Genomic DNA, 19314 nt, shown 5'->3' on the forward strand with positions numbered 1-19314 from the left:
CTAACCAGAGGCATATTTTATCTATAAAACAAAAAAATGCAACTAAATCTCTTTTTTTTACTCTTACTCCTCTTACCCTGAGTGATTGCTGAAATTTCTTTATGAATTTTTCTTTCCTTGAGAGCGACTGGCCTATGTCTTATGGGACGACAGCGAACCTGCGCCTACCTCATCCTGCAGATCTGTCCGAGTTCTACAGCTGCAGAATCTTCTATTTTTTCTTGTTGTCCCGGGACTGCGCATCGTCGTCCGGAAAGTTAACCGTGCTCCGAGTCACTGGTTCGGGCGCCACTGTATACCGCCTCGACGGGTTACTCTGTCCAGGGTTTGTAACCCGCCTGGCTGGCCAGTTATTCCAGGGTCACGGAGAGGCACCACCTGAAAGGCATAGGCTGATAAGGGGAAGGAGGCTAAGCTTATTTGTCAAAGCCTCCGTTTATTAGAGTCATGGTTACAGCTTATATAGCCCCTGGATGGGGAGCTTGGGGGGCTGGGGCACGGGGTCTTGCCACGTGGTCCACGCCCATCACGTCCAAGAGGTTACGATGGGTCAGGTCAAGATTCCTTGGTCGGGAAGTCACAAGGTGACCCACCTAGTTCTCTAGATAGTTTGGAATGTGAGGCAGGTTCTGCTAACAGCTCTCTATTAACAGTTAATTTGGGTGTGAGATAGGCTTGGTCAATAAGACTATTCTCAATACAATTGGGAAGTGAAGCCCTCTGCAAAAACTTCTCACGGCGGTGCTTCCTGTAAATTTTGGGGGGACACGGCTCCTGACACAAAGACTTTCAGAATACGATATTTAAAATGTTTTAATAACTTAAGACTTTTCATGACTATGAGACACATCTGCTCCTGGTAGCACCAATCTACTTTAAGAGGAAGATAGACATTGAAGAGGCTCCTTATGGAGTTTGTTAGCCATTTGGTCAAGAAACTGCTCTTGCCTGGACTGCTTGATAAACTGAACATGCAGGACCCACAGAGAAATGACAGTTGAACTTGCTTAAAGGTGAGACCATCCTTTGGGGTTCCTGTTTCATGAAAGAGTCTGCAGGACATTTTACAGGGCACAGAAGAAAGTGACTGACAAATTGTCAAGATAGGTAGAACTATCTTTGAAATTTCCTGCTTCATGGAAAAGGCTGCTGGATACTATGGGCCTGTAGGCTGAAAATGGATGCCCCAACGGTACAGAAGAACTTTGGGTGACTGTACAGGCAGTGAGATGTTTTTTGTCATTTCTAGAGTTTTGGAAGTTGTTTACAATATACTTCCTATTAGGCAATATTATATCCTTCTGGAATCTTTGATAGAGTTGAAGAATTTATAATTATAGTTTTCCTTAGTTATGATAAAGGATAAAGTAAATATCAATATTGTAAGTGTAATTCTTGCTTGATACCTGTTGTATTATATGTAATTTTACTATGTTAAAGTTAAAACCTTCCTTCTTCATTTAAACAGATAAGGGGAAGTGATGTAGGATTCCCCTCTTGATGCTGTGAATATCATTGGTTAATAAAAGAACTGCTTTGGGCCTATAGCAGAGCTATAGGGGAGTAGAGCTAGGTGGGGAAAACTAAATTGAATGCTGGGAGAAAGAAGGGCAGAGTCAGGGAGAAGCCATGTAGCCCCTGCCAAAGAGAGACACCAGATGGAACTTTACCTAGTAAGCCACAGCCATGTGACAATACACAGATTAATAGAAATGGGTTAAATTAAGAAGTAAGAGTTAGCCAGTAAGAAGCTAGAGCTAATGGGCCAAGCAGTGTTTTAAATAATATAGTTTCTGTGATTATTTTGGGGCTGAGCAGCTGGGAACCAACAAGCGGCTCCTAACAAACATCATTGTATACTATTTGCCATACCCAGTAATGCAAGGATTCCAAGTGTGTCAGGACTGTCTCATGACTAAAGCCATACAAAGGCTGTAAAGCTCCTTCAGAAAAATAACTCTAAGTCACAGAAAACAATCACCATTTTCTGTTGTTTTAACTTCAGCACAGTGGCTGCACTCTAACCTGCTGCCATTTCAGCCAGCAATTGCAACTCAGCAATTACTGGCCTGTTTCTCTAGCTGTGGCCTGGCCACTCAGGCTGCAGCCGTAGGGAATTCTGTTCCTGAAGGCATTGGCCCTTGCTGCCTCAATAAACATAGCTTTAACTATATCTATTTTTCTGTTTATAAATAAGAATTGAGATTCAAAGGCTGGGGTAAAAACCTGCAAGCTAAGAGAGGTTGAGTAGCAAAAAGCTAACCTCTCCTTGCTGGGCATTTCCAAAAGACCTGTGCTTCTGCTTTGCCTAACCAGAAAAATGTGCCACTCTGAATCCCACCTATTTCCTATGTCTGTCTGTCTCTCCTGGGTGCCCTTTGATGCTCTATGATTATTTTCTGTCAACTGGTTGCTAACTCAGCCTCCTGACCCAAGGATAATTGTAGGTGGAGTTTTCCTTTTCCAACCACCTGCTCCCAAATAACCATTCAGAGTTTTAATTATAAATGCTTGACCAATAGCTCAGGGTTATTGCTAACTAGCTCTTACAATTTAAATGAACCCATTTCTATTCATCTGTGTGCCACCCTGAGGTTTGTGGCATTCATCTCTCTGGCATGTCTTACTTCCTCTCCGTCTGGCTGGTGATTCCTCTGACTCCGCCCTGTTCCCCAGTGTCAATAGTTTGATTGCCTATTCTTCCTGCCTGGCTACTGGCCAGTCAGCTTTCCAAGTCACCAATCCAAGTGACAAATATTCACAATGTATAAAAGGATTATTCCACAATAGTTAATTTTACTTAATCAGAGCAAAATCAGGTTAATTTTATTTAATCAGCAAATTGGGGTTCACAGTGTGATCTAATATCCCCCATCAGTTTTCTTTTTTTTTTTTTTTTTTTTTTTCCGAGACAGGGTTTCTCTGTGGCTTTGGAGCCTGTCCTGGAACTAGCTCTGTAGACCAGGCTGGTCTCGAACTCACAGAGATCCGCCTGCCTCTGCTTCCCAAGTGCTGGGATTAAAGGCGTGCGCCACCACCGCCAGGCAGCCCCCATCAGTTTTCTACAGTGATTTTTCCAAGGTCTAAATACCTCCAACAAACAACTGTTTCATTCTGATGTTTACCCTAGATACAGTGAAGATAACTATTCTAGTCTAATGTTTACTGTAATTACAATGACTCTACTAGATTTCCACTACAATAAAGAAACATCTGTTCCCCACTGTGAAGTGAGTAGATAAGCCCAAAGAAGGATTCCATTGATTCCAGCATAGAGAATAAGTGAAATTAATAGGATTCCCAGAGAATAAGGGAATTCAGTCAATTGTACCACCAAAAAGTCCCAATCATACTCAATTTTTACCTACTTGTGCTACATAGTTGACTAAAAACCAGTCCTGAATGGAATTATATTATCATCATTCTAGACCCAGAGATCTCTGTTGCCATGATCATGGGCCAGTGGGTTGACAGAGGTTTCTGTTCTACCCGGTCCTGCAGCCGTTCAGTCCCAAAGAAACACACAGAGGTTTACATTAATCATAAACTGGTTGGCCAAATAAATAGCTCAGGCTTCTTATTAACTCTTACATCCTACATTAACCCATAATTTTTGTCTGTGTTAGCCACGTGGCTTGGCACCTTTAATCAGCGAGACATTCTCATCTTGCTTCCTCTGTGTCTGGGTTATGACCACAGACTGAGTCTTTTCTCTTCCCAGAATTCTCCTGTTCTTGTCATCTTGTCACCCCGCCTCTATTTCCTGCCTGGTTGCCCCACCTATGCTTCCTGCCTGGCTACTGGCCAATCAGCATTTTATTAATACAAGTGGCAGGGTACAAGACCATTGTCCCACAGCGCTGCCAGTTTCTGCTACAGGTCACCACTGCTGATTAGCTTTAAGCTCAGAGAAAATAGCAACACAGTAGCAACATAACACCCTCCAGTGGTGTCCATGTCACTAGAGGAATTTTTATTCATTTCAGCAGAGCCGTGTTAGTCTGTGTGCCACAGTCCTCCACCCTCCTCTGTTGATGGACACTTAACTTGGCTTTTGTGAATGACTTTGTAATACAGAGGGAGCTACAGATTTCTCTGCATAGCGCTCATTTCTCTCTACTGTTCACCCAGCGGTGCAGTAGTAGCATCATGCTGTAGTTCTGTTTAGTTTTTTGAGGCTGCGTTGTACTGTATTTCATAGTAGCTGTACTAGGTTGTAATTAGTGCCATCCTTTTCGGGGCTTTTTCAGCATTTGTTATTGTCCATCTTAGGTGACCATGAGATGAGAGAAGCAGCACCTCCTTGTGGCTGTGATTGATGCTTTCATGTCTAGGAGTGGTGACCATCTATTTATATTTTTGTGGACTACTGGTGTTTGAAAAATGTCTCTTCAGGCCATTTTCCCAGTTTTAAACAGATTGACAGTGTTCCTTCACCTTAGGTCACCGCCATACAGCCAGCCTCCCTGCTCTTCACCAAAACGATAGTGGAGTAAACCTCTGAAGCTATTAGCTGCCACCTCAATTTAATGTTTTCCTTTGTAAGTGTTCCCATGGTCATGGTGTTTCTTTACAGTAATAGAACCCCTGACTAAGTGTTTTCTGTGTATGCTAACAATTTTGTAGTTTCAGGTCTCATATTTAAATTGTGATCCAGTTTTAACTGATTTCTGCATACGGTGAGAAAGAAGGTCTGTTCCATACCTTTCTGACACTGGTAGATATCTACATTACTCAACAGGATTGCAATTAAATAGCTTATCAGGAGGGAAGAGTTTTGTTGGCTTGTGGTATTCAAAGGTTTCAGTCAGTTGTTCCTTGGTGTCTTGGTTATGTTTTTACTGCTGTGTTAAAATGTCGTGACCAAGGCAGCATCTAGAAGTAAGGGTTTATTTGGGATTTATGGTTTCAGAGGGCTGAGAGACTATTACTGTCCTGCTGGGGAAGCATGGCAGAAAGCTGACATGGTAGCAACAACAGCTGAGAGCTATCTCCACCCACAAAAGGGAAGTAGAGAACAAGAAACCTGGGAATGACAAGTCTTTGAATTTCCAGAACCCTTCCCTGGTGACATCCTTCTTTTATCAAGGACCCTTCTACCTTTCACTAAGTCGTGCCACCCACTAGGAACAAAGTATTCCAATGCCTGAGACTATGGGGTATCTCATTCATACCATAGGCTGTGTTACTTTGAGCCTGTGGTGAAAGAGGCACCATAGCGGAGAAGATGTGGCGCTACAATGCCATTTGCCTCATTGCAGTCAGGAAGGACAGAAGGGATGCTGACATCATTGGGGAAATGACCTCATGCACGTCCTCTCACTGGGTTCTATCTGCTATCTCTCTCTCTCTCTCTCTCTCTCTCTCTCTCTATCTGTGTGTGTGTGTGTGTGTGTGTGTGTGCGCCTGAATGCAGGAGCCTGTGGGGTCAGAAAAGGGCATCAGATGCCCGGGAACTAGAGTTATATATGGTTGTAAGCTACTGTGTGGATGTGACAAACTGAACTTCAGTCCTCTGCAAGAGCAGTAAGTGTTCTTAACCACTGAGCCATATAGTCTTTGTTTGTTTGCTTTCTGATACAAGATTTTTCTGTTTAGACCCAGGTGTCCTGGAACTCTGTAGACCAGGGCAGCCTCAAACTCAAGAAATTCAGCCGCCTCTGCCTCCTGCCGTGCCTTTATGTGTGCCTTCAGTGTGCTGAGGGTTTGGAGAGATGGCTCGGCCATTAAAAACGTGTTGCTCTCACCAAGGATTCAATTTGGGCCAGTTGGTGGTGGCACACGCCTTTAATCCCAGGACTTGGGAGGCAGAGGCAGGTGAATCTCTTTGAGTTTGAGGCCAGCCTGGTCTACAAGAACTAGTTCCAAGACAGGCACTAAAGCTACAGAGAAACCCTGTCTTGACCAAAAAAAAAGGATTCAGGTTTGGTTTTCCAGCATCCACATAGTGGCTTATAGGCTTACAGCCATCTCTGACTCCAGTTCCCGGGTATCTGATGCCCCCTTCTGAGCTCTATAGGTACCAGACATGCACTTGGTGCATATACAAACATGCAGGCTCCTAGAAAGACCTCCATAGTCTGTGCTGCCAAGTCCTCATACACATGAAGTAAATCTGGAAGAAAACTTTTAAACTTTTTCAAGGTTCAGTACTTTTAATGTTTTTATTTGTATTTATTTTCGGCAGTGCTGAAAATTACATGTAGAATCTTGGCAGCACAGACCATAGAGGTCTTTTGAGGAAGCTCAATCCAGAAAATGAACCATTCTGTGTCTTGGACATCCTTTCATTGCTCAGTCAGGGCAATTGTGTGGCTGGGCAGCGAGGTCAGAGCACAGCCTGCCAGCACTCCTCGGCAGTGCTCCCCAGTCCCTGCAGCGGTGGGCTGGGGATGAGCCCTACTCAGCAACAACACTGTCTGCTGGGCCACACTCTGGTCTCACCATTGTTCCTCATGCACCTCTGCTTCACCATCCTTCCCTTCCAGTTTCATGAGACCACTTTAAGACAGCTTCTTCCCATCAGGAGATAGTGTGGGCTCTTCAGAGTCCTCCGCTGTGCACCTCCCCTCAGAGCCTCCAGGGGTCTCTCAGGCTCCTTGGAGTTGTTCCGTGGTCCCACAGGTGCTGGCAGCTGTCACCATCTTGAATAAAATCTATTTTTAAAATTTATTTAATGTGTTTGAGTTTCGTATGCATGTGTATCTATGTACCACATAAAAGCCTGATTCCCTGGGAGGCCAAAAGTGGGTGATAGATCCTCCAAAACTATAGTTAACAATGGTTGCGTGCCATTGTGCAGTTGCTGGGACTTGAACTCACAGCCTCTGAAAGATCAGTAAGTTCTCTTAACCACTGAAACATGTCTCCAGCCCCAATACTGAATCTTTTCTTTTCTTTTTGTTTGTTTGCTTTCTGTTTTTGTTTGTTTTAGACAGGATTGCACTTGGTTGGTCTGGAACTTGGTATATAGACCAGGTTGGTCTCAAGCTCCTAGAAATGTGGTTTCCTCTGGCTCCTAAATGCTGGGATTAAATGCATAAATACACTACCATGCCTGGCCATTTTTAAGGGGATTGTTCTGAATTTCTCAACAAATTTGTCCTTTGTTTTTTGTTTTTTGATACAGAGTTTCTCAGTAGTTATGGAGACAGTCTTGGAACTTGATCTGTAGACCAGGCTGCCCTCACAGAGATCCGCCTGTCTCTGCCTCCCAAGTGCTGGGATTAAAGGCATGTGCCACCATTGCCCTGCTCTTTTTTTTTTTTTTTTGGATTTATTTATTTACTATATATACAGTATTCTGTCTGCATATATGCCTGCAGGCCAGAAGAGGGCACCCGATCTCTTTACAGATGGCTGTGAGCTACCCTGTGATTGCTGGGAATTGAACTCAGGACCTTTGGAAGAGCATCCAGTGCTCTTAACCCCTGAGCCATCTCTCTGGTCCCTGCAGATTTGTTCTTGATGCACAGAGAAGGTGTGAAGTTTGATGTCACATGTTATGTCATCCATTGTCCTCTGTTCAGAGTCTACGGTTTTCTCCTTATAACATCATCTGTAGATAGCCTTGCCTTTCCATTCCGCTTTCTCCTTTGTTGTTTCTTTACTTATCAGGTGCATATGTCTTCATTAGTAGGCTAAAAGGTGGTTAGAGAGATATCCTGCTGTGTTCCTAGAGAAAATCATCTCAGGCTTGCCGCACTCCCCTAGCCTTGGGCTGCGGGTTTCTTACATATAATCATAGTTTACTGAAGTTTTTTCCCATGAAGATAAAAATACCTTTTATGTATCCTTGTATTCATGACTGTTTTTGTTTTGATAATAGTGGTCTTTTGGAGACAGGGTCTCACTATACAAATCTGGCTGCCCTGAAACTCACAGAAATCAGTTTGCCCTGACTCCTGACTTCTGGGATTAATGGCAGATGCCACTATATCTAGAAATACAGCTATATATTATTTAGTGCATGGATATGAGGGTTTCAGATTTCCATATGGTGAGTGCTGCATTCCTAGTAGGAATCACACATGACCATAATTATTTTATGTTCTCTGTTGGTTTTTCTGTGCCTCTCTTTGTTCATTAGGGTTACTGTACCTGAGGTTTGGATGCTGTGTTCATGTGTAGCTTTGAAGTCATTGTAATGCTGGTGAATATGGTAACAGCTAAAATGCATGGCTGTACCTCCAGTGTGTGTTACTATATATACAACTCTAGGCTTTCTTCTATTTTTCCTGTATGATTATAACCCTGAGTCATTTTTTGATGTATGCCTAGTCTCTCTTAATTATTATTTGGTGTCCTTATATTTTCTATAAAATAAACATGGAAGGAATATTTACTTTTCAGTGGTGATGGATGCATTTTAAATTAGCCTTATATTCTTTCAATTTTTAAAACTCTGCTTGGGTTAACTTAATTTGTTTATTTTTGAGAAAATGTTTCACTATATGGCCCTGGCTGGCCTAGGACTCATTACATAGACCAGACTGACCTTTAACTCAAAGTGATGTGCCTGCCTCTGCCTTACAAATGCTGGAATTAAATATTGGCTTAACCATACCTAGTAATTTAGTTTACCTAAAGCATTTTTTTAAAAGTCATTTGTATTTATGCCACAGGTATGCAATACCTGCAGAGGACAGAAAAGAGTTATATTTGCTAGAACTAGAGTTACAGGTGGTTGTTTGCCACCTGATGTGGGTGCTGGAAACTGAATCTGGGTCTGTACAGTATCAAGTATTCTTATCCACTGAGCCATCTCTTCAGTCCCTTGGCTGATTGTTTTTATGATTATTCTCCTATATAATTTGTTTTAAGTATTAGGGTTTCTATTGCTGTGAAAATACATCATGACAGTGGCAACTCTTACAAGGAAAACATTTAATTGAGGGGCCTCACTTACATTTTCAGAGGGTCAGTCCATTGTCATCATGGCGGGGAGCATGAAGGCCTGCAGGTAGACATGGTGCTGGAGAGCTGAGAGTCCTACATCTTGCAGGCAACAGGAAGTTGACGGACAGACACACTGGGGGAAGCTCAATCAAAAGAGTCCTTGAAGCCTGTCTCCACAGTGACACACTTCCTACAACAAGGCTATTTCCTTTGAGGACCATTTTCTTCCAAATCATCACAAATATCTTTTTAAAAAAAAAAAATTATTGTGTCTTCTCTTTTATTCACCTCTGTTTTCTTATATTTTTTGGAAATCATTATGCTGATTGAAGATGACATTCTTGCCAGTGAAGACTGTTAGTGTAGACCCTCTAATGAAAGTTTCTGATTTCACTGATCAAAGCACAGGACCCAAATTAGCTCTGTTGCCTTATATTTGTGGGCTAAACCTAACACTTTTTCAAAGTTTCTTTATTGTTTCTCACTTACAGGGTACTGCATGTCCAAACCCGAGTTGATCTTCAAGTTGGAGCATGGATACGGGCCATGGAGTGTAGCAGAAGCCTCTATCCAGAGCCTTCCAGGTCAGTGAATGCAGACTGAGCTAGGGAGGCCAGCAAAAGGAGAGTTCATTATATTGATTATTATTGAACTTTTTACCACCATACCTAGTGTTGTGGGAGGCCACTTGTTTGTTCCCGGCTCTTCAGCCTCGAAATCACCACACGGAAACTGTATTAATTAAATCACTACTTGGCCCAGTAGCTCTAGCTTTTTTTTTTTTTTTTTTATTGTTCTTCTCTTTTTTTTTCTATTTATTTATTTATTTATTAAAGATTTCTGCCTCCTCCCCACCACCACCTCACATTTCCCTCCCCATCCCCCAACCAAGTCCCCCTCCCTTGTCTGCCCTAAGAGCAATCAGGGTTTCCTGCCCTGTGGGAAGTCCAAAGACCATCCACCTCCATCCCGGTCTATTAAGAGGAGTATCCAAACTGCCTAGGCTCCCACAAAGCCAGTACGTGCAGTAGGATCAAAAACCCATTGCCATTGTTCTTGAGTTCTCAGTAGTCCTCAAGCTCTAGCTTCTTATTGGATAACTCTTACACCTTAATTTAACCCATTTGTATTAATCTGTGTATTGTCACTGGGCTGTGGCTTACTGGCAAGATTACGACATATCTGTTCCAGGTGGCGGCTACATGGCAGTTTCTTGACTGCACCTTCTTCCTCCCAACATTCAGTTTACTTTTCTCTGCCTACCTCTGTTCTGCCCTGCTATAGGTCCAAAGCAGTTTCTTATTAATCAATGGTAATCACAGCATACAGAGGGGGATCCCACATCAACCTAGCCCTGACCAGACTCTTGATTGTTGCAGTTTCTGGAAAGAATTAGCCATATCAACCCATCACCCAGTATTGGTTGTTTCTGTTGTGTGTTTCCCTTACATGCAAACATGCAAGTTTTTAAATGGATGCTGGCCTATTGCTGACACATAGCCTTGATGAGGCCAGCAGTCAGTTGACATACAGCACTCTCTGGTAAGGTGAGAACAAAGGACTTACTTACATTAGACTCTAGCAACACACCAATAACTGCCACCCTCCATTGACTCCTAACAGACAGTACTGTCAGAGAACACAGATTAAACAAACAAATGTGTTTTTCTCCTCTCTTCTTTAACCTCTTTACTTCATAGTGTTTTTACTTTTTTCCTTTTTTAGTCAGTTATTTTGTGCTTATATTTTTATTATTTTTATTCTTCCTATATACTTATTTAACCTTGTATTCATTATTTTGTCACCAGATTCATTATCACCTATGTTTTTCTGTTCCCTATTATTCCTTTCCCTGTTTGTTCTCGTTTTTTTTTTTTAATTTATTTAAAAAAGACAACCTGTTGTCTTAGTTTGAGTTTTATTGCTATGAAAAGGCACCATGACCATGGTCTTACAAAGGAATACATTTAATTGGGGCTGGTTTACAGTTCAGAGGTCTTATCATGGTGAGAAGAATGGTGACATGCAGGCAGACACGGTGTAGGAGAAGGAGCTGAGAATTCTACGTTTTATTCTGCAGACAGCAGAGGGGACTGTGGGACACACTGGGCATACTTTGAGAATATAAGACCTCAAAGCTCACCTCCACAGTGACACACTTCCTCCAACAAGGCCACACCTACTCCAACAAGGTCACAACTCTTAATAGTGCCAACCCCTATGGTTCAATGGTTCAAGCATTCAAGCACATGGATCTGTGGGGGTACTGCTTTCCACTTTTTTTTTTTTTTTTTTTTTTTAGCTCTGCTCTTGTTTTCTTTTTCTCGAAACAGGGTTTCTTTGTGTTGATGCCTGTCCTGAAACTAGCTCTTGTAGTCCAGGCTAACCTCGAACTAGACAGAGATCCGCCTGCCTTTGCCTCCCAAGTGCTGGGATTAAAGGTGTGCACCATCACCACCCAGCTCTTGTTTCCTTTTTATTATTTATTATTATTACTTTTTTTTGAGGGTTTCTCTTTATAACCTTGGCCGTCCTGGAACATTATGATCTATTATGTAGACAAAGCTGGACTTAAACTTACAGAGATCTGCGTGCCTTTGTTTCAGAGTGTGCTGTGATTAAAGGTGTGCGTCACCACACCCAGCATATTTGTTAATTGTTATCTGAAATTTGTGCTCCATTGCTCACATGTTCTAAGTAGTGTGTGCAGTTAAAACTGTAACATAGTGATGAAATTGAGGGGTTAGCGAGATGGCTCAGTTGATAAAGGGGCTTAAATTCAGTCCGAGAGACCAGTATGGTTGAAGGAAGGAAGAAAAGCCTATGTATTTGTCCTCTGACCTCCACACATGTGGTGTGGCGTGTGTGCACTCTCACATATAGACAAATAAATTAATTTTTTAAAAGGGAGATTGCGGAAGACACTAGAGTAATTAAAGACCTCACATGTTCCTATATTAACACAATTAGTAGACTCACAATATCTTTAAATATCTTATTGTTCTTGTGTGGAGGGGCATGCTGTATTTGACTGGGGCATTTGCATTATAGCATATTTGTGGAGGTCAAAGGGCAACTGTGCGGAGCTCTTTCCTTCCTCTCTTCTGTAGGTTCTAAGGATTGGAGCCACATTGCCAGGCTTGAACAACAAGCATCTTTTCCAGCTGAGCTATCTAGCCAGCTGCTAAAATATCATTTTAGTGAAAGCTATCTACACATTCCGTGTCCTCCCAGGAAATGACATCACAGCCTTTAGAAAACGGGAGAATATAAACATGTAATTTTCTTACAGAAGAAATAATCCCAACCAGCATTGGAATTCTGTAGAAAAGGTGTGATGCTGGACGTATCACTGTAATTGCTCTCAAATAATACTGTAGGGCTATATTAGCAAAAGGAATAAGCTGTTGGCAGAAACCATTGGCACAGACTGTGTATTGAACTTATACAGTGGTCCAAAAGAAATGTAATCACACAATGGTAGCCACCATTTTCTCAAACTACCAAGAATCCATGTTTTAACAAAAGGACTTTAAAAGATAGTTCTCTAAAAAGTAGATCCCCACACATAAAAGATTGAACCTACACAGCTATTTTTTCTCTTCTACCTATAGAACAGAGACCTTAACAGAAGGCCTTTAATCTTGAAAGAGCTGGAGAAACTCATGTGAACACAATTTAATAAAATGTGTATAGAATAGAATATAAACAGCTGTGGAATATGAATTTATCAGGGCATGGTGATTCATGCCTAAAAACCCACAAAGTGAGAGGCGTTCAAGGTTACCATCCATATAGTAAGTTCTAGACCAGAATATGGTAGATGAGACCAGAGCTCAAACAAAAACAGCTATAATAACAAAAAAATGAATGCTATCTTCCTAAATGTAAAATTTCTACCCAGCAGCCGGGCGGTGGTGGCGCACGCCTTTAATCCCAGCACTCGGGAGGCAGAGGCAGGCGGATCTCTGTGAGTTCGAGACCAGCCTGGTCTACAAGAGCTAGTTCCAGGACAGGCTCCAAAACCACAGAGAAACCCTGTCTCAAAAAACCAAAAAAAAAAAAAAAAAAAAAAAAAAATTTCTACCCAGCAGTCGTCAGAATGGAGAAGTATCCCATAGGGGGAAAAATACCTTTTCCAGGTACTCATTCAATATGGAATTAATATTGAGAATATATAAACCCATGCACACAGGTGGTGATAATATAGAATTATCCAGCCACTATGGAATCTTTTTAGGTATGAAAAATAAAACTGCTGTATGATGTAGGAACCTTATTTCTGGCTATATGTGTGATGGGACTAAGGATACAGTGGCTGCCCCTCAAGTCCCACGCTCACAGTAACTAAGATATGGCATTAGCCATTATGCTCATCATTAGATTCATCATAAAGATGAGGCACGTTTCAGATATATTAGTCAGCTGTGAAAAGAATCACATTGGCCTGGGCAAGGTGGCATACACCTTTAATCCCATGGGATAGTCAGTGTTATTTGCAAGGTGAGGTAAATAATTTTTTTTTTTTTGATTTTCGAGACAGGGTTTTTCCGTAGCTTTTTGGTTCCTGTCCTGGAACTAGCTCTTTATTCTTCATGAAGAACAAAAATGTGTACCATTATCAAAAGTCAATATTATTTTATATTTTCTTTGAGGATAAGAAGTTGCTGGCCAGTGGTAGCGCACGCCTTTAATCCCAGCACTTGGGAGGCAGAGGCAGGCGGATCACTGTGAGTTTGAGGCCAGCCTGGTCTACAAGAGCTAGCTCCAGGACGGGAACCAGAAAGCTACGGAGAAACCCTGTCTCAAAAAAAAAAATCCAAAGTAAAAAAGTCACATGAAGAAGATTTCGGAGTTATTCAATTCATGGATGGGGTTATTTTTAATGTCATCTTAGGTGTTCATAAAGCGGCTGCCCCAGTTGAGAACCACCAGGAATATCACACGGAACTTTTGTGGCAAGTTGAAATCACCAACAGCCAGACATCAAATGAAGAAATTCTTGAAGTAAGTAAAATATTTAATATGAGCTTTTATCATATTTCAAATGTAAAGATAAATATTGGAAATTAGGAATGTTTCTTCAAGAACTTAACCCAGGTCAACAAGATGGCTCACTTTGTCAAGGGTCTTCTCATCAAGCCTAAACATCTGAGTCTGATCCCTATACCCCTTGTGGTGGATGGTGAAGAAAAACACCAAAACTTGTTCTCTGACTTCCATATGTGTGCCATGGCGTGCATACACACACACACGCACACACACACACACACGTATAATTTGAAAAACTCAGGCCTGGGGGGATTGTTTAGTCAGTAAAATGCTTGATGCCGAAAGCACGAGAACCTGAGTTTGGATCCTCAGCACCCACAAATAGAGACCTCTGTGGTGATATGTATATCTAACCAGTGCATAAAGGTGGAGAGATTAAGGTCACTGGGGTTTGCTGGCCTGTGTTTCCATCCAAACTAGGAAGCTTCAGGTTCAGTGAGAGACCTCAGAGATCTAGAGAGCTCACAGCTGAGTGTCATTCTCTTTTATGTGATTGTTACCAGCTGGAGAAGAACATGATAATTTTAAGGATAATGGAAAAATTATTCTGACATCCTGATCAGCTTAATTTGCCATAATCTCAGTCAAAATTGACAGTGGTGTTGTCTATATATTTAACTGGTGATATTGTTAAAGATAATCTTATTTACACATGAATGTTTGTTAAAGAGATCCCTGGTAAACTCAGTAAATATTAGAAATCATCATATATGACATTTATTTGTGTAGCACAAGAAAGATTCCAAACAAAAATTAGAAAGCACATCCTAGGAAAAAGCTCTGTGGATGTATGAAGTATAGCTAATTCCTCTGTCTCTAGGCAGAACTGAACGTGACACAGAAAATCCACCCAGGGACAACATCTTATGAAGGGAAAGGATGTGTGAAGACATTCTGCCAGCAGTCACAGCACACGAGGGATCAGAGGACACAGGCGTGTAAAAGCAGCTTCATGTATAAATCCCTTCTCAGTAACTGTCAGAGACTTAAAGAGGAGACACCCTGTGCACATAGACAGTGCAGAAATGCATTCTCTTGGAAGTCACACCTCACTGAACATCGGAGAAGTCCTATCGGTGAGAAGCCATATGAGAGTTCAGGATGTGAGAACGCTTCCCACACCAAGTCTCAGCGTCAGATCAGTCATACAGATGAGAAGCCCTACAGATGTCTGGAATGTGGGAAGTATTTCTACTACAAGTCTCAAATCACTGAACACCAGAGAAGTCATACCGGCGAGAAGCCTTATGAGTGTACAGAATGCGGGAAATCATTCAGCTATAAGTCACATCTCACTGTGCATCAGAGAAGTCATACAGGGGAGAAGCCACATGAATGTACGGAGTGTAGGAAAGTTTTTTACTATAAGTCACAACTCACTCGACACCAGAGGAGCCATACAGGGGAGAAGCCGTATGAATGTTTGAAATGCGGAAAATCTTTCTACTGTAACACACACCTTTCTCTGCATCAGAGAATTCATGTAAGTGAGAAACCTTATGAGTGTACGGAATGCGGCAAAGCTTTCTCTTTCAGTGCGTGCCTCACTCGACATCAGAAGACTCATACAGATGAGAAGCCATTTGAGTGTCCACAGTGCCCCAAAGCTTTCTACTTTAAGAAACAGCTTACTCATCATCTGAAGACGCATACTGCTGAGAGGCGCTTTGAATGTAAACAGTGTGGGAAAGCGTTCTACTGGAGGTCTAACCTTACTTTGCATCAGAAAACTCATACCGGGGAGAAGCCTTATGAATGTAAACAGTGTGGAAAAGCCTTTTACTGCAAGTCCCACCTCACTGTACATCAGAGAACTCACATAAGTGACAAGCTCTTCCAATGCACAGACTGTAGGAAAGCATTTTATTCTCAGGCACAGCTTACTGTTCATCAGAAGACTCACACTGATGAGAAGCCCTATGAATGTAAGCAATGTGGGAAAGCCTTCTACAGCAAGTCTGGGCTTACAGCACATCAGAAAACTCATACAGGTGAGAAGCCCTATGAATGTAAACAGTGTGGAAAAGCCTTCTATAACAAGTATTTGCTCATTGAGCATCACCGAGTTCATACAGGTGAGAAGCCCTATCAATGCACGGAATGCAAGAAAGCATTCTACTGCAAGAAATACCTTTCTCTACATCAGAAAACTCATGCAAGTGAGAAGTCATTTCATTGTGCCGAATGTGGGAAAGCTTTTTCCTGGATGTCACACCTCACTCAGCACCGGAGAATCCATACAGGTGAAAAGCCCTACACGTGTGAACAATGTAGGAAAGCTTACTACTTCAAGAAACAACTCACTCGGCATCAGAGAACTCACGCGCGTGACAAGTCGTTAGATGCAAATAATGCAGGACATGTCACAGCAAATCCTTCTCTGTGCATGAAAGAACTTCTACAGAGGAGAAACCCTGTAAGTGTATCAAATGCAGACGTTCTTCCTCATGTCATGCCTCACTCAGTGGCGGATGAGAAAGCCTAGGAGTGTAACGAATCTGAAAGCTCATCCAAGTGTATAATCAGAACGCTTGCAGGTGAGAATCTGACTAGTGTGAAAACTCTGGGAAGGTCCTAGTGTAAGTCAGCCGTAACTCTACCAGTGAACGCATACCACAGTGAGACATACAACTGTGAAGAGTGTTGGAAGGCATGGTACCACAGTGCTCTCTGTAAAAGAAGCCATACGTGGGAATGTCTCCTGTTGATATAAAACATGTAGAAAAGCTGTGTTGTTCTTCAGCTGAATTGAGTGTATTGTAGGTGAGTAACATTGAATGGAAAGAACAGAGGAAAACTTTCTAAGTTCCATGAATTCACACCTGGAAACTTATGCAGGTGTGGGGCCCAATAAAATTAATAAAAATAGACATGTTTTGAAATAGAAGTCAGGCCTCTACATTAGAAACTTCATATGTGATATGCCAGGTACAGCAAAAATTGTAGTGAGATATGTACCATATGCTTTCAAGTCTAGATCATCATCCTGCAGGTTTATTCACACACAGTAATTGAGGACTAGCCTTAGCAACATACGATATCATTCCATGTGTTTAAAAGCAATGAAGCCTTCTTGAAGTGCCCCATGTCAGCTAATGAATTTATTGCAACCTTTGTGTTTAAAACCCCACGAATATGAAGAGTACCAAAACTCTGGAATTGAACTTAAAATTCATCTGGCCTCAGAAACCCAATAGAGATGATTAAGCAGAGGAGTGCAATTTGAAAACACTTTCGTAGTCCAGCTGAGTTTATTACAAAGATTCACCAACAAAGCATAGATGTAAGGAGTCTAGAACAGGCATTCGGCCATGTTACCACAGCACCAGCCATCAGTTAACACATGAAAGAGCACATTTGAAGTTTAAACGTTAACTTGTTTAAATGTGGCTCAGTGGCAGTTTGCATATGAGTCTTGTACTGTATATCTTCACATAGTTATCTTCACATGTGTTATCTTGATTTAGAATATTTACATTCATGCGGCATTTGTAAATCAGTTAAAATTGTCTACAAGTTTTAATGTCTCATCAGACATGAACATTTTGATGCTTTTTTGGCATTTTGATGTCACATTTTTATAGTTGTTTAGTTTTGAGACAAAATCTTGATTGGTAGCTTGAGTGTCCTCTGGCTTCTGCATGTGCATAGTTACGTACCCATACACATGCATACGGGACGTGAGCACACAGTAGAAAAATACCAATTTTGTTATACATTAGGAAATTGTGTAGCAAAACATCAGTATATGTAATTTTCATGTTAATTTTCAAATGAAGTCATAATAATATTCCTTGCCAATAACAATCAACTTTTATTTCTTTTTCTTTTCTTTTTTTTTTTTTTTTTTTTTTTTTTTTTTGGTTTTTCAAGACAGCGTTTTTCTGTAGATTTGGAGCCTGTCCTGGAATTAGCTTTTGTAGACCAGGTTGGCCTCGAACTCACAGAGATCTGCCTGCCTCTGCCTCCCGAGTGCTGGGTTTAAAGGCATGTGCCACCACCGCCCAACCTGCAATTTTTATTTTATATTTTAGGTTTTGTTCTCTATTGTAATGCATTGGATCAAAATCACAATCAGGAATTCTAGGCAAGTGCTGTATCCCCTAGGCAATGTTTTGATGAATTTGTTGTTATCACTGCAACTCTGTAGTTGAAACTAATCTATTAAAGGCCATATATACATACATAAATATCTGTATTTTCTGGATAGTAGGCTTTATTTCCTTGAGTTGCTTTAGCATAACCACATAGAATATGTGAAGTTTTGTCTATAAATATAGCAGCTGGAGGTATATTTATTTACCTTAGTAATAAGGCATATGTCTCTGCAAGTACACTGTGTAACTAATGCCCAGCACAAAGAACATAGACAGATTTAAAGATAGGAAGCATAATACAAAGAGAAGGTACCAGATTTATTCTTCAAAGTCCTGTCTTTGTGACCTTGCCCAACTGTGTTACACATTCTAAAGTTTAAGATACTTCCCAAATAGTGTCACAATTTGAAGATCAAACACTCAGAACATAAACATTAGGCAGACATTCCATGTAGCTGCACAGCAATGTCCTCAAATTGTTAAGTTACCTAATATTTTAAAGAAGCCTAGGAGACTTCTATTAAAGCAAATACAATTAAAACCAATAAACCCAAAGATAAAATATATAAAGCATTTAGAAATAAATAACACATTTTAATTAGAAAAATATGCACAGTAGATAACATCATAAAAGTTAGAAGCACAATATCAGTGAAATAGCTTTTAAGTAAAGAAGGAAAATTAAAAATCAGATACTGAGTTTTGTGTTTAGCAGAGTGTCCTTTAAAGAGCTGAGTAGAGAACGTAATGCAATTCAAGTTATATATGAGTTTTACAAAAAATAAAATTGGAAATATGAGGTGCTGATGAGAATCTTTTATTACATATATTTATTGTGTATGAGTCCATACTCCACTGAGTGTGTGTGTGTGTGTGTAGGTTTGAGGGCAACTCTATGAACCTCTAAATGTAACCTATTAGGAATAGGTGTTGTTGCATTTGTAATTAAGCTAAAGACCAGGATATGAATGATGTCATCCTGGGTTTTCAAGATGAACCCTAAATCAAATCACACTGTCCTCATTAGGAGACACAGGAGAAGTGGGGTGAAGAATGCCTGTCTTCTTAGTGACTCTGTTGGCCAAGGCAGTAGGTTCCCAAGTTGAAAGTCAGTCTGGGCTCCATGGTATGTACAGGCCAACATGAATGATTGAAATGCTGTCTCATAAGAAAAAGTACAAAAACCGTACTAAGAAAAACAGAACAGTTAGGCGGTGGAAACAATAACATCAAAGTTTAAGATTTTCCTTTAGCTGTATAGTGAGGT

The 19314-nt window shown here is 41.1% G+C and overlaps 2 protein-coding genes across 2 annotated transcripts in view; both read left to right on the forward strand.

The window, feature by feature from the left end:
* LOC130864102 (zinc finger protein 700-like) overlaps positions 1–19314 on the forward strand; it is a 110987-nt gene that overhangs the window by 17740 nt on the left and 73933 nt on the right. The window contains exons 3-4 of the mRNA XM_057754438.1: positions 9390–9482; positions 13796–13905. Coding sequence (XP_057610421.1) covers positions 9390–9482; positions 13796–13905 — 203 coding nt within the window. The remainder of the gene's footprint in view (positions 1–9389; positions 9483–13795; positions 13906–19314) is intronic.
* LOC130864118 (zinc finger protein OZF-like) lies at positions 13849–17753 on the forward strand. The gene is made up of 2 exons (XM_057754439.1): positions 13849–13905; positions 14775–17753. The coding sequence occupies exon 2, from the start codon at positions 14903–14905 to the stop codon at positions 16433–16435; it is 1533 nt and encodes a 510-aa protein (XP_057610422.1). The 5' UTR covers positions 13849–13905; positions 14775–14902; the 3' UTR covers positions 16436–17753.

The sequence above is a fragment of the Chionomys nivalis genome, chromosome 2, assembly GCF_950005125.1.
Source record: "Chionomys nivalis chromosome 2, mChiNiv1.1, whole genome shotgun sequence".
NCBI classification, from domain to species: domain Eukaryota; kingdom Metazoa; phylum Chordata; class Mammalia; order Rodentia; family Cricetidae; genus Chionomys; species Chionomys nivalis.

What these genes read in the sequence shown, in the direction of transcription:
- LOC130864118 (XM_057754439.1), top strand. Translation starts at nt 14,903, where the DNA reads ATGTATAAATCCCTTCTCAGTAACTGTCAGAGACTTAAAGAGGAGACA.